The sequence below is a fragment of the Pistacia vera genome, unplaced genomic scaffold, assembly GCF_008641045.1.
Source record: "Pistacia vera cultivar Batoury unplaced genomic scaffold, PisVer_v2 Contig270, whole genome shotgun sequence".
Classification (NCBI taxonomy): Eukaryota; Viridiplantae; Streptophyta; class Magnoliopsida; order Sapindales; family Anacardiaceae; genus Pistacia; species Pistacia vera.
In genome coordinates this window covers 130,156-145,104 of record NW_022196080.1, presented here as the reverse complement: position 1 = coordinate 145,104, position 14,949 = coordinate 130,156, and the positions used below count along the sequence as shown (strand labels likewise).

At 33.9% G+C, this 14,949-nt stretch overlaps 3 protein-coding genes and 1 long non-coding RNA gene across 4 annotated transcripts; all 4 read left to right on the top strand.

Moving 5' to 3' along the window:
* Positions 1-8: 8 nt before the first annotated feature.
* Positions 9-4,735, top strand: LOC116133508 (ribosomal RNA processing protein 36 homolog). Its single transcript, XM_031419212.1, has 9 exons — positions 9-134; positions 900-1,023; positions 1,115-1,185; positions 1,883-1,935; positions 3,288-3,342; positions 3,436-3,510; positions 3,665-3,782; positions 4,485-4,531; positions 4,628-4,735. The coding sequence occupies exons 1-9, from the start codon at positions 9-11 to the stop codon at positions 4,733-4,735; spliced, it is 777 nt and encodes a 258-aa protein (XP_031275072.1).
* A 5,801-nt stretch (positions 4,736-10,536) lies between these two features.
* LOC116133507 lies at positions 10,537-11,559 on the top strand. Its single transcript, XM_031419211.1, has 2 exons — positions 10,537-11,163; positions 11,332-11,559. Exons 1-2 carry the CDS (start codon positions 10,537-10,539, stop codon positions 11,557-11,559), a joined length of 855 nt encoding a protein of 284 aa, XP_031275071.1.
* Positions 11,560-11,889: 330 nt separating this feature from the next.
* LOC116133495 lies at positions 11,890-12,533 on the top strand. The gene is made up of 3 exons (XR_004128555.1): positions 11,890-12,097; positions 12,182-12,250; positions 12,437-12,533. It is a non-coding gene; the product is annotated as an uncharacterized LOC116133495 (long non-coding RNA).
* Positions 12,534-12,898: 365 nt separating this feature from the next.
* LOC116133506 (probable transcriptional regulator SLK2) lies at positions 12,899-14,524 on the top strand. Its single transcript, XM_031419210.1, has 4 exons — positions 12,899-12,909; positions 13,067-13,160; positions 13,241-13,310; positions 13,726-14,524. The coding sequence occupies exons 1-4, from the start codon at positions 12,899-12,901 to the stop codon at positions 14,487-14,489; spliced, it is 939 nt and encodes a 312-aa protein (XP_031275070.1). The 3' UTR covers positions 14,490-14,524.
* The last annotated feature ends 425 nt before the right edge of the window (positions 14,525-14,949 follow it).

The window sequence follows — 14,949 nt, the reverse complement described above, 5'->3', positions numbered from 1 at the left end:
GTTTGGGAATGAATTTACAGATTGTCCTTTATGATGTTGAAGCGAAAGTCGTAACGAATGATCTTTGTGAGGTTGGGAGCGAGAGAAACAAAGATTTCGTCAGGCGTCACGTCTGGGATTTAAACTGCGCGTTTGTTTGTTTGATCACGTGCCTTGAAGTTATCGGATTTCGTAAGTACACACAAAACCAAACTCATTTATTTATTAATGTATAATTAAAAGATTGATTTATGTTTTGTATGATATTTTATTTAGGTTTATGAAGAGGCTTAATGAAATTTAATGCAACTACTTTCGACTCTTATAGTCCACTAAATAATATCAATGTTAGAAAAGGAATACATATTAAAATAATAATTAATGTTTATGTGATATGTTGTGACATTATTTAATGAAATGTGGTTACACTTACATCAGGCGTATTAAATGCATTGTCCAATTATGTGGGGAAGCGGTGGCATTAATGCATGCCTAATCAAATTCAACTTTAATTAAATTATGCAACCGTTCCAAGTACCCATTATGTGATGACTATGAGATATCTGAACTGGGCCCCTTATTATTTTTTTCCAAATCTGGTGGTTTTAGCTCAAGTTTAACTCACCTTCCCTCTTCAACAACCCTCTCCAACGCCGTTGTCGGAGCCCCAACTCCTCCCCATTCCCCTAGCCACCACTTATCTATAATTCCGAATCCCAAGTGATTTCTTGCTTAATTACTCTTTATAAAGCTCAAATGAGGAACCCAGTAAAGCCATTGCGAGCTCAAGCAAAACTCATTTGGAAGAAACCATGGAAAGATTACGAAACCACTTCAGATATGTAGACGAAAGCTACAATTTTTATTATATTTTCAGTTAAAACAGTTTATCCTATTAAATATTTTTTCTTTGGTAACAGGAGGAGGAGATAGAGCGTGAACTGGCTGAAGTTACATTTGGGACCTGCAAAAGGCACGCTCGGATGGTTCGCATTTGGTTTACCGAAGCAAAGTCAAGAAAAGAAGTCGGGAGAGCAAACAAGACAGTTTTTATGAGTTTATTTATTAGAGCTTTTAATTTTTTTAATATTCATTTCATGTATGGGTGTTGATGGTGGTTGTGGTTTATATGTATGCAGGCCAATGGAGGTTAGTGCGAAAAAGCCCGTTAGTCGGTTTAGAGAGGTTGTTCAAGCTCCCAAAAAAGTATGTTATTCAATCGGTTTAGTTATGAAGGATTATTTCTATTTTGCATTTTGCATTTTTAATAATTCAATGCTAGATGGTTGAATTTGTTAATTTTATAGTTAGTTATGTACTTATCAAGGCCTGTTTGGTTGTGAATGGCGTTTGTATTGAATAAAATATGCCACAGTAGCCAATCGAATAACATTTTTTCTGTTTTTCCTTTCTCATTAATATCCTTGCAGATGCTTAACATTTTAGTTTGTTCATATTGTGAGGTTTTTTTTTTTTCTTTTTGCTTTTTTTTTTTTTTTTGGTGATAGAAGTTATGATGGCTCGAAGTTCTAAATGCTAATTGTTGTCAGTGAAGCATGGGAATTTGTCATATATTCCTTGAGTTCATATTATTTAGATGATTAGATGGACGGTTATTTATTTATTGCTTTCGGCATTTTTTTCAAATCTAGAACGTAAGGGACTTGAGCATTAGATTTCCAGTATGCTTCTGGTTATATCAATTTCATTAGTTACTTTTGGTCAAGAACCATCTTTCCTTCTTGCTATCATTTGAAATTTCATACTGGACAACATCACATCTAGGAAAATCGTAGTGCTCTTCTTTTCAAAAAGATACCAAATTACTAGCTAGCTCATGCTTATTTTATTGTAATTATTTCAATTGAAAAATAGATGGAATAAATTAATTGCTTTTATTCAGGTGGTACGTGACCCTCGTTTTGAATCGCTGTGTGGTAACCTCGATGTTGATGGGTAAGCCTTCCTCTCTCTTTGTTGTATCAGTTCTATACTTGGGTTGATTTGAGCTAGAAGAATGCAAATATAAATTCAAACTTGATAAAGAAAAATATATTCTCCATTATTGCTTTTGATATTTCATACTTGTCCCTAGAATAGTCTTGTATCCATTCTTTATTTCCTTGTGTGATTTTTTGTTTGAGGCTTGCACTAATTTAGCGATATGTGGGTTATCAGTTCCAAAGTTTGATCTTTTGGCTTCTTTAGTTCTTTTAGAGCATCACATTATTCAATGGGACACAAACTTACAATTCTGAGTCTGAATGTACCAATATTTGTCCATAAGCCATTTCAAAGTCGTCATTCTGGATTTATTCTAGACTCTTACTGTTTTTTTTTTTTTTTTTTTTTTTAAGTAAAGTGGTAGATATATATAATAGAAAATGATGGAGAGAAAAATAAAATTGGAGACAGCCTCCAGATTTTAAGAAGTGGGCCAATTGCTTTAAGTTTTGTGTTTTATGTTATCTTGGGCTAGTGTGACAATTGTTGACCTTGCAAGGTTTTTTCTTGAGGGTTTGCATTATGGCTTTGGAGAGCTGAGAATGGATGTTAGTGTACTCACTTTTATCCCCTGCAATCAGATAAACGCTGATCTTGGCAAGATGAATAAAATTTGATTTTTTGAGGGGCTCTCAAAAGGTATTTGAAATCTGGGATCATTTACTATAAATTTAGAGTACCGGGAGTCAAATGCTGATTTTAGATGTGCTTTTTGAGTCAGAATTCTATTTGTTGAAGATAAAAAAATAGTTGTGGATCTAATCTCCTACTTTTTATAATTGAAATCTGAAACAGACACCAACCAGAGTGTTTCCTTAGTTTCAAGGCTGCCGAACTTTCTTGGAATTTATTTATTTTTTTCCCCAAGTATTTATTATTGCTTTGATCTTCTTTGACCAGTTTGATTTTGGACTGTAAATAAGATTTACATTCGTTTTTGGGGATTGAAAACAACTAGAAGTTGGATAGTGATCCTATTCCAGTTAGCTTTATGAAATTTTAATTGAATCCATTAAGTTTTATTGACTTATGATTTCATTTTGGAGATGCTAAGTTCCTGCAATGGACCTCATCTGATATTCTCTAATATTTGGAAATGGCTTTCTGGCTTATATTGTTCAGAGCATTTCATAGTTGAGAAAGTTTGTAAATTTCATAATTAAGAGGGTTGTAATACTTTTACATTGTGTCTGTTGCAAAACTGGTACTTGTTTTATATCTTTTTGTCATGGTTTAGATGATTCCTTATCTGTCTATGATAGAATTTTTGTTATGTAAATGATACATGTGCTTGGATCTTGTAGGTTTAGGAAGAGATATGATTTCCTTTTTGAAAATAATCTTCCTGCTGAAAAAGAGGTAATCTTCTTAAATCATGACCATGGAGATTTTTTTTAATGTCATTTCCTCTTCTCTTTACATTCTCCACAACTTTTTTTCTGAGTATAATAGGAACTGAAGAAGCAATTGAAGAAAACAAATGACCCAGATTTTATTGAGGAATTGAAGAAGCACATATCCTGGATTGTAAGTCTTTTCTTTATTAGAAAGAAATTTTCATTTTGAACAGTGTCAATATATGATCATGTTAATATATTCTCTTAAACCTTAATGTACCACACCAGACATAGTGAGGCATCTTATGTATGAAGTTTCTTCTTCTTTTTCCACGTTTTATCAGGACAAACAATTAAAATTTGAAACAGCAAAGAGTACTGATGCTGCCGTACTGTCTGAGCACAAGAAGAAAGAGAGAGAAGCTGCAAAACATGGGAAACGACCCTTCTATCTTAAGAAATGTAATGTTGTCAACCTCTCCCACTTCCTCTTCCTCTTTCTACTTCTCATTTGATAGTATCTTTTGTGCTTCTGCCAAGTACTTAGCTGATGTCTTGAAATATAATTAGTGTGCTTCTTATAATTTCCATAACAATAATATTATACTTACAAAGATTTCCATACAAAGTGAGATGGCAAAAAATGAATAGAAGAGTGAAACAACAAGTCAAATTCATTATATTCACTCTTCCATTCATTTGTTGTCACATCACTTTGTATGGAGATTTTTGTAAAATTTCTTTATAAGTGTAGCATTATTCCATCCATAAGATGATATATTTGCATCGGGTCTCCTGGAATTGGAGTTGTGGACCTTTTTGGCAAGCCTTTACCATGATTGAGTTGATTTTAGAGCTGCTTCTTTAGCTATTCGTTGTGTCTGTGGTTCATAACTATTAAAAAGATTGTTGAGGTTTTGTGATTACTGTTACCTTAATAAGAGGATGTGTAAATTATAGTGGTCTGCACTAATCAGTATTATTATTATTATTATTATTTTCTCATTTTTACGTGATACTGTTGCGGTAAACTACACAAGTCATGCTTTAAAGTTCTGTATTTTTTGCGGCTGTGTTTATAGATTCTGTTCACATGGTTCCTAAACAAATAAACATGAACTTGACTAAAGTTATTTGAAAGCTTACCTTGTTTTCTCTTTTCAGCTGAAATCCGGAAGCAAAGACTTGTCGAGAAATATAACAAACTCAAGGTACACATTTGGCTTTTCTTATGATTTTCTCAGGTGTGGTAATTATTCCAGTGATAACTTGTTTTAGCTTAATAATAAATTATTTGATATGATCAGGCATCCGGCAAGCTTGAATCCTTCATTGAGAAGAAAAGAAGGAAAAATGCTTCCAAAGATCACAAATATATGCCATATCGTCGACCCAACACCAACACCGAGCAGTAGAAGTAATAATTTTATAAGTTTTTTGGTTGGTCAAGATTGTCTATACCTTAAATTCCATCCAATAAATGTCGGTATCATCTAGCTATCTTTGAAGGGTATGGGCAGCGTAAGGTAAAGAACAGGGTTCAACAGTTTTGTAATTGTAGTTTAGAATTGGGTAACACTTGTTTGAGTTCAAAGTTTTGTATTTATATGATATTAACTTGATTCATAATCATAGATGGATATCGTTGGTTCTAGACTTGGGCATTTGAGACTGGTCCCAAAAACCCGGCCCAAAGGACTAGTCCCAAAAACTCGGCCCAAAGGACTAGTCCTAGTCCTAGGAGGGTTTGGTCCCAAACCGGACCAAGCCTATGGGAGAAGGGATTGGTTCCTTGATTGGGCCCTCCTCTAAGGCTCGAGCCCAAACCCCTTTGCTTAATTTTAAAAAAGTCTTAAGTAAAATATTCAAAAACCCTTGAAAATTCTGAAATTGATAAAAATATTAAGGGTTAAATTGATATTTTACAAAAAAAATAATAATAATAATACAACACATGAACACTCCCCCGATCCTAAACTATAAATAGTTCCTCACACTTCCAATTTTTTTCACACCAACTCTGAATCTCTCATTCTTTCAGTCTCTCTACTTCAATTCAATTCTCATTCATATTTTCTTCAATTCAATTTATATTTATATTTATAATTTATTCATATAATTTATTTATATTTTTCAATTTTTCAATATCATCTCTTATTCATATCATTATTATTTTTTTTTTTATTTTAATTATTTATTATTTTATCATAAATTCGTAATGGAATGGTCAAATGAGTTCTACATTCTATCAATCGAAAAAATGGAAGGGTTTGATCCATTTTCACCCTTTCCAGAGATAACGGATGCAATTCAACGACAACAACCACATTTAGCCGAGACGGGATGTAACCAAACACAAGTAAGCTGCGACTCCATAGCCTAACCCTCCCGACCGTCAAAGGGGATTGTGTCCGATGTATGGTGACACTTCAAATCAAAACAAGCAAAGGGAAATGGGGAGGGGGAAGAATCGTATAGGGTATGTAATTTCTGTGGAACTGTTATCGACACTGAGAAGGGGACTTTGACGATGCAACGACATTTGGAGAAAAAGCACCTTCAAATAATGCAGTTGTCCGGTTCATCTTCAACCGGACCAAGTAGACAAATTCAAACTCAATTTAATTTTAATCTACAATCCTCAACTCTATCAACATAACAATACAATGTACTCCAAGCACGAGAGAAAATAGCAAAATACATAGTTGCTACAGACTTTCCCATTTCTTTATCTAAAAATCCTTTTTTTATTCACTTGATTAAAACTGCATTTTGCCTAATATATAACTTATTAGTAGAAGTATAGATAGAAGAGGCATACTAAAACTTTATAACCAAATAAATATTTAACTTAAAAATGAATTTTAAAATTTTAAAAATATACCTGTTGCACTTACTTCAAACATATGGGTTTATAGATCAAAACAGATTTTTTAACAATCACAATACATTTCTTAGATCATGGTTAGGGTTTACAACAAAAATTGATGGGTTTTAGACCATTATATACTGCACATAATGTTGACATTATTTATTTTACAATACTTTAAGTTTTGCAAGAATATGTATTAACTGATAGAGTTGTAGTGCTAACTAGATAATGCAGTTGCTAACACCGCGACTATCTCTTTATTTGAGAAGAGATTGGATCCGCGTGGTAAAGACATATTTTTTCACCAGAGATGTGCTTGCCACGTCATCAATTTGATTGTTAAAGCAGATTTAGAAGTTATAAATTTGAAGATTGAAAGGATGCGCGCGGCTATCAGATTCATCATTGGCGGTAACAACAAAAAATGGCAAGAGTACGTCAAATATTGTAAGTAAGAGGATCCACCGATTCGACCTTTGAAGTTATGTACATACATACCTATCCATTAGAACTCCACCTACTTGATGTTGGAAAAAGTTTTGCCAACCACAAGACAAATTACATATTTCGTCAACCGGAAGAATCCACAGGAAGTTGTCAGCTATGATGATTGAACGGTTTGCGAACTTTTTTATTCATTTCTTAAAGTTTTTTTTATGAATCCATTAATACATTAAGTGACATTTATTATTCTGCTACTAATTTAGCGTTAGATATTTTACTTCAAATTTCTAAAACTTTTGCTAAATATAGATATATTGACGTTTTAATGGAAATTGTTTCAAAGATGAAAAAAAATACGAGAAATATTGGTTAGATATTCCATTCTTATATGAATTATGTCTTGTTGTAGATCTTGGGTTTAAATTACACGTAGTTACTGAGATAGGCCAACATTTAGGATATGATTATACGTATTATTTGATTAACTTTAAGCAAAAATTGGAAAGTTTTTTTTCTTTATATCAGAGTAGGTACAATGGAACTGCAACGTCCAGCAAAGACGACCAAAAGGACCCTAATGAAGATAACTATCAAGAATCAAGCATGTGGACGTATATGGAACATGGCGACGGAAGTAGCAGCTCCAACACGTATCTACATTGACCAAATGAGCTGAATTACTACCTATAAATGGACATGTCCTACATGACGAAGAAGGAGAAACGTGAGATGGATGCGCTTTAATGGTGGAAACAACATCAAAGTCGATTCCCTATTGTAGCCCAAATGACACATGACATTTTATCTGTGCTGGTTTCTACAATTGCATCCGAGTTAACATTTTCAACGAGTGGTTGGATTGTTGAAGATAGAATATGCTCTTTAACCAATGAGATGATTGAAGTAATAACGTGTTTATGGGATTGGATTCATGCAGAGAGAAGACTTCAACAACACCTTGAAGATCCTGAACTACTCGAACTCTTCAGGAACACAAATTTGAACGATGTAAATATTGTTGACAATAAATAATTTAATAAAAACAAATTTATTTAATTGTTTATTTGTGAAGTGTGAATATTACATATATGTTAAAATTAATTAATTAAATTATCTCTCTAATGTTTAAATTTAAATTCTCATATTTATAAATAATTAATCATTTATTTATTTATTATTTTTAAAAATTAACTAATTTCTGGGGGTGAAATAAATTTTTCAGACCCCTAAAAATTACATAAACCTCTTTACATAATTTTTTTTGAGCCCAAATATAAAAAAAAAAATGGAATGATGAAAAATAATTTTTCAGGCTCATAGAACCGGTCCTATGGGCCCATGACCAATCTTAGGGACTGACCCAGATGCTAAAATTTCTCATGGACCTCCGTCCCAGCCCATGAGCAACCGCTCCCAAATGGGATCGGCTCTGAGCGGTCCCTTCAGCACCTTTGTCATGGTTTCTGTAGAATCTCTTCAATTATTGCTAAGAGACACCACAGCAGAGATCTTTAATGTTTTATGATACTGAAATTGACAACTCAAATCAAGGATCACTGAACAATAATATCATTCATTAAATAAAATATCATATTCTTCTTCTCCACTGGGGTGGGGTTTGTATATTCAAGTATTTATATTATTCATTATCTATAAATATGTGTTTATGAATTTTGAATTGTTCAAATGTCATTGACTTATGCGTGGGATAAGTTATATTTATGGCTCAAGGATAATATTTATTTAACTTTTTTTAATCATTCTTTTGTTGCATAGGAAATAAATAAAAGGGAGTTTATTATATGAAAAATGCTATCCTTACAAAGACTTATACAAAGAAGGCTATAAAGTGAAGAAAAAAACAAAGAAAAAACGAAAAAAGAGAAAGAGGGAAAGAAAAATCATGAAGATCAAGAGTAAATGTTATCTTTGTATGCTCCCTTTGTATTTGTCTTTGTAAAACTAACATTTCCCTTATTATATTTTCGTGTAATGTTAATGTATAAGGGACTTGTGCCCGGATAGTTAGAAAGACGCAAGGTTGAAATCATTCTTTCGGTTTTGAGCTCGAATTATCATATCTAAAAGCAGTTTAATTATATTTCTTATTGTTTAAACAAAATTTTGTAAAATCAGAAGACTAAACAATTGAAATGAGTGTACTTAAAATAATAGAGTGAAATCACAGAGGACAAAAAAAAAAAATTGTGTTGTGTGGATATTAGTATATATTATTACTAGGGTGTTCAAAAGAACCGGTTGGAATCAGAACCGACGGGTATCCTGGGTTTGGTTCCGATTTCTACCTAGAACCAATCGTCAATGGGTAGGTTCCGGTTCCAAATTTTTGGAACCGTTACTGTACGGTTCCGGTTCCGGTTCCTATAGTTAGGAACAGGAACCAGGAACCGAGACTAATATAAAATAAAATTAAAGATTAGCGGGGTTAATAAAAACTTTTATAGAAAAAGTAATGTGAATACATTTATATTTATATTTCATAACATTTAAAGTAAGTTAGTTTGACTTTGGAGAATCTACCTTTACAAAGTAATGAAGTTTGTAATTTTGAATTTATAATTTGTAATTTTATTTTTGTTAACAAGTGCTAGATGGAGGGATATTTATAAGCTTTTAAGGGTTTTTTTATTATTTTAAAAATTTTTGGAAGGTTATGTAATTTTATAGGGTATTCAGAATCAGAACCAAAACCGTTGTTACAAGTTTTGGTTTTGGGTACCTAGAAAATAGAATCAAAACCGTTAATTTTGATTCTAATTCTGATTCCTTAAAAAAGTACATGATACCCAGAACTTAACACCTATAATTATTACTCAGTGTAATAACAAAGAAATAATAATAAAATCTCTCCATGATTTTTGATTTAAGTAACAATTTCATTCCTGAGGTTTTGACTTTTGAATGATAATGAAAGGATCAAAACGATGATGGCAGAAGATCTGAAGAGGAGGCTGAGCAATCTGCACAATAACTACGAGTCATATCCTAGTCTGACACGTGCCACTATACTCACCGAACCATCCAGTTACATGGTCACATCAACCGGCATCAGGCGGACACCGCTCTGTTATTACGTGCTGACACACTCTGCCACTTCCCGCTCATTATAATTGCCTCCTCAACACTCAACACTCATCTCCATCTCAATATCTATTTTTTTCTTTAAAAAAATATTTATTTATTTTTGCAAAAACAAAAAGGATAGAAAGCTCTTCAAAATCGAGTCCTAGGTATGGTCTCATTTATCTTTTAGTTTCACTTTTTGGCTGTATATTTGACTATTTGTTCCTTTTTCTGACACTGACATTTTCTGGGTAGTGTGTTAAATGTGGCGGCTTGTAAGTAGATGACTGATCGGTGACAGGAAAATGTGGGAAAATAGAGTGGAAGGAAACAGTTCAAAGCTTTTTAATTGTGTTTTGGAACTTGAAATGACGCGTATGAGACTATTTACTTGAGGCTAATCTTTTCTTCTCTGTTTTTGAAGCAACAAGATTAAACATTTTCAAGGTTATATTTCTTATGATCCTTTGATTTGTCGTTTAGTTAACACTGCCTAATTAGTCTTTCTTAGATTTTACATATTTAGGTATAAGACTCTTTTTTGTTTGTTTCCAGGGGCAATCCTGCTATTTAATTATAGATTTTCCTCAAGCTGTAGAGCAAAAATAACTTTGGAAGTTTCCATCTAGGGAAAACATAGGACGCGAAGTGTTTGATATTTAAAGGGTTGAATTCTTGTTAACTGGATTATTTTTCATTGTCTTGAACGGTTGAGTTGAGTATGCTTTTTATCTTTCTGGGGTGCTTGTTAAATTTGGTTTTGTTTAAGAATTAATTAATTGTTCCTTCTCCTAACATAGGTTTGTAGGAGTGGGGATGGCTTTTGGGGCCTTATCCGATTCCAAATATCAATTGGCATTGTGCTTCAAGGCAATGACACAGCAGCAGTCCTCAAACTCTGAATCTGTTAACTCATTACAAAAAGATGGACACTACCAGGCTGTGGTAACTTCTCTCTTGAATGTATCTTCAGGAAATTTTCCAGCTTCTGTTGGTAAAGTTGCACACATGAATGAGTGTATGGTCTCTAAGAAAACAAATCCAACCCTTGTAAATGAAACAGCAAATTTCCAACCCAGTATGTTGAGTTCTTTTGTCCCTGAGGGTAGTTCAGCAGTTTCAACACATGCTAATTCTGATGTGTATTCTTACCTCAATATACCGCCATTGCCTTTGCCTATGTTACCCTCTTGTTTAAGCAGTTCAGGGACTTCAAATTTTGGCTTAGAAAACTCACAAACACACAAAAGGAGACGACATCGAGGAGGTGCAAAACTGGATCGTGCTACTACAACTGCGGTGCATAAGAAAGCCAGATTAGAGATGGAGCAAGAGGCCATCCAGCAGCACCAAAATGTTTTGCAGTATGATCCAAAGTTGGATGGTGGTGTATGTTCACGCCGCATAATGCAGTATATGTATCATCTGAGGCATCGCCCATCTGTGAGTTACTCCTCTAGTTGTATAACTAGGCAATATGTTGTTGGGTTTCCTGACAATGTGACACAATCTTTGTGTCTTTTAACTTTATGCATCCACATTTTCTTAAAGAGTAGTGATACAGTTCAAGGTGGTTGAACTTTTTTTTTTTTTTTTCAATTTTTTATTCAGGATAATGGTATTGCCTTCTGGAGGAAACTTGTGACAGAGTACTTTGCTCCTTGTGCCAAGAAAAGGTGGTGTTTGTCTTCCTATGATGATGTGGAACGCTATGCCCCTGGTGTTTTCCCACAAGTTTTCATGTTGAGTGATACATTAATCTTCTTTCATGGATATCTTGTCCATTCGTTCCAGTGCAGGCTTTCAATTATTTGTAGCTTATGGCTTAAGATAGTTTAATTAGTGCATGTGAATGCACTTTCTTTTCTGTATATCTTGCATGCCCTTTTATGGTTATGTATTCTATGCATCTACATGTCTTGAACATCTTTTCCCCCATAAGTATGTGTTAATATGGCTTAGCTTGCAAGTAAAATTTGTTTGTTGCTATTTTTTTTTTTTTTTTCCAGAATACTTGGCAGTGTGATGTATGCGGTTGTAAATCAGGGAGGGGGTTTGGTAAGCAAATTTAGTGGTACATTACTCTTGTTAAATCGTTTTTTCTCATAAGCTAAATGTGTTTGGTGATATATGACTTCTTTCTGTCCTTGTCCTAATGGCAGAGGCAAATTTGGAAGCACTTCCTAGGCTTAATAAAATAATGTTCGAGAGTGGTGTGATCGATGAACTCTTGTATCTTGATCTGCCATGTGAGCTTATACAATTTTCTGGATTAATGACTTTAGAATATGGCAAAGCAGTTCAAGAGAGTGTGTATGAACAATTCCGTGTTGTTCGTTAGGGTAAACTTTGCATAAGTTTCTCTTCTGATCTGAAGGTGAGACTTGAGAGCCCATTACAGATGAAATTGGTAGATTCGTTCATCATGTTGATCTCATTTTATATGTTCATTATTTTTCAGATACTGTCTTGGGAATTTTGTGCATGGCATCATGAAGAACTTTTGCCTCGAAATTTGGTCGCTCCTCAGGTATTAAATCATTGTACTTATCTGGTCTGTACATTCTTGACAGTCTCCATCTGTTCATATTTGTGGTCCGACTTTGAAGTAGCATATTGATTGTGTAATTGGTTTTATTTGACATTCAGTTTTATAGTCCCTTGTGGTGCGGCATCTTTTTACTAATATTATTCTTGAAATATGTCCTGTTTACAGATCAATAAGTTGGTCCATACTGTTCAAAGCTATCAAAGCTCTATTGACTGTGGTGGATGGGATGGGGTTTCACCCCATGACTTACAAGCAAATTGCAATGTGTAAGGTTTTAGTCTCCTTCCGGTGAATGAATCTTTGCAACTCCAAATGAAAGAGAAAATTTGTAGTTTGAGTCGGTGATATCAGCCTATTTTAATTGATTAATCTAATTGATCAAACATACAAACAAATATACGATTGACAAATGCAAATATGTAAATTCCAAACCGTGGCAAATAAATACCAGCACGCATAGTTTCTATGATTCTATCCCATTCTTTGGCCTTAGTTAAAGTCCTCTGTGGATTCTATTTCCTTCACGTTGATTGACAAGTTGATGAATTAAGAATCTGACTTTTAAAGCTTTGAAAGATTGAGCAGATACAATGCAATTTGTTGAAATGAGATTGTTTCTAGGTTAAAATGAGGATATTGTATATTTATTTGCTTGTATGAATCTAGAAAGTAGGAACTTTGATGCCATAAACTATTCATGAACAAAAAAATAAATAAACATATCTGTTCCTTTATGTATGGAGCTTTTATAATTTACAAATGTTATATGCTTATTAATAATTTCTCTTGCTATAGGTTTCTGGTGGGTGGGTGTCAGCTTGTTAGAAATTTGGAGTTACAGCCGGTTGATAACTTGGGGTTTTCCAAGAGATATGTCCGGTGCTTGCAGGTACATCCACATTATATGTTCTGTTTTAAATTGAGATTAATATAATAATTGTCTAGATTCAAATTGTTATTGTTTTACAGATATCTGAGATTATCAACAGTATGAAAGACTTGATCACTTTCAGCATGGACAAAAACATTGGACCTATTGGTGAGTAGTTTCTCATGTATGACTGTAGATGGTATGCAATATCTTATAGGTTTGGGCATTTTTCTGTATTCCATCTCCCAAGTGTCTTGTATTTCACAGTAACAGTAGGGTCAATTTCTTCTATTTTATCTTCACTTTACTTTCAATTTTTAGACTTTAGATTTAATGTTCATAATCTGCCTTTTTCATTTAATATCGAGGTTGTAACAATGCTCTAAGGTCAAATGCAAGATAGTTATGCTTGTTTTTCTTAAAACAACTTTGGGTCAAAATTCCTATCGATATTCACCTCAAGAATAGTTTTCTTTTTTTTGAGAAAAACAAACTTTCTTCCTAGGGAAGATTGATCTTTCATCATATGCTGCTACTTTGACCGAAGGTGTTGCTATTATCTGATACCAATGCTTTTGTTTAGAGAGCTTGAAATGTTATTCTCAAGAAAACCGCACAACCAAACCCCAGGAAGATGAACCACAAAGAAAGGAAAGTGATCATTACCCTTCAGTTGGCAGGAGAAAGTTAATGGCCACTTCTCTTTTTAACAATGATGGAAATGAAAAATCAGACATTCCTAGATGTGGGCCTATGACTGCCTCAGAAGAAGCATTGGTGTCTCCTGGTTATTATACACGATTGCTGGGGCGGAACTCATTTAACTCCGATATGAGCAAAGTGATGCCGGAGCATTCGTCATCATGCATCAGGACTAAACTGGGTGCATCTCCGATATCTCTTGGAGGTCTTAAAACCTTAAATACTGGAAATATTAAGGATTTATTAGTTGACGGCTTGTCAAGTTCCCATTCCTCCGGATGCAAGCAGAAAACGGAGAACAACCTTATTCAGAAATTGCTACAGGAAATGATCAATAACAGTAGAACAGCAAAGAGGGGAAGTGAGTTGGATAAAGTACACCATAAGCGTAGTAGCAGTACCGTGGCTGACTTGCCAGCCGCAATGGATGACTACAAGGTAGCTTTCAACGACAGTCAGGCTGCCTTGGGAAATGCAACAAATAATACTGTGGGGAAATTCAACTCCGTTACAGCTGCAGCTTCTGATGTGGACCATTATGGGATTTATGGTAATGGGAGTTTCTCTAGAAGAGAACATCATTTGCCAGAAGTTACCCACAGCATCGTTTCTGGGTTTAACTCAAAAACACAATTTCTGATGTAGTTGTGGTGACTGAGCTCATTGTGATATCTATCAAGTTAAGTGTCTCAACATAGAGCTTCACAGGAGCTCTTTTTTATTGTTACTGTCGATACTAAATCAGGGATTAACGTGTAATCTAGTTTCCTGACAATTAGGTGATATAAGCTTTTATTAGCACAAGTTTTTGAGATGCCTACCAGATTACTATCAATCTCCAAGCGAAACAATGAACAATGAAAGCCTGATGTTTAAATGGTGAAGCCAGGATACTACTGGTGTAAGTAAACGAGTTAAGCTATATTACAACTCGTTTTCCAAAATTGATGACTAAAAATAGATTCCATTACAATGAACAGCTGGATTGCGGAACAATCTCTGCAAATTATTGTCATCCAAACGTACAAATAATAATAGAGGCTTAATGATTCCGGTTTAGAGAGCATTTCCAAACAAACATATTTATGTGAAAAAGCGTAAAAAA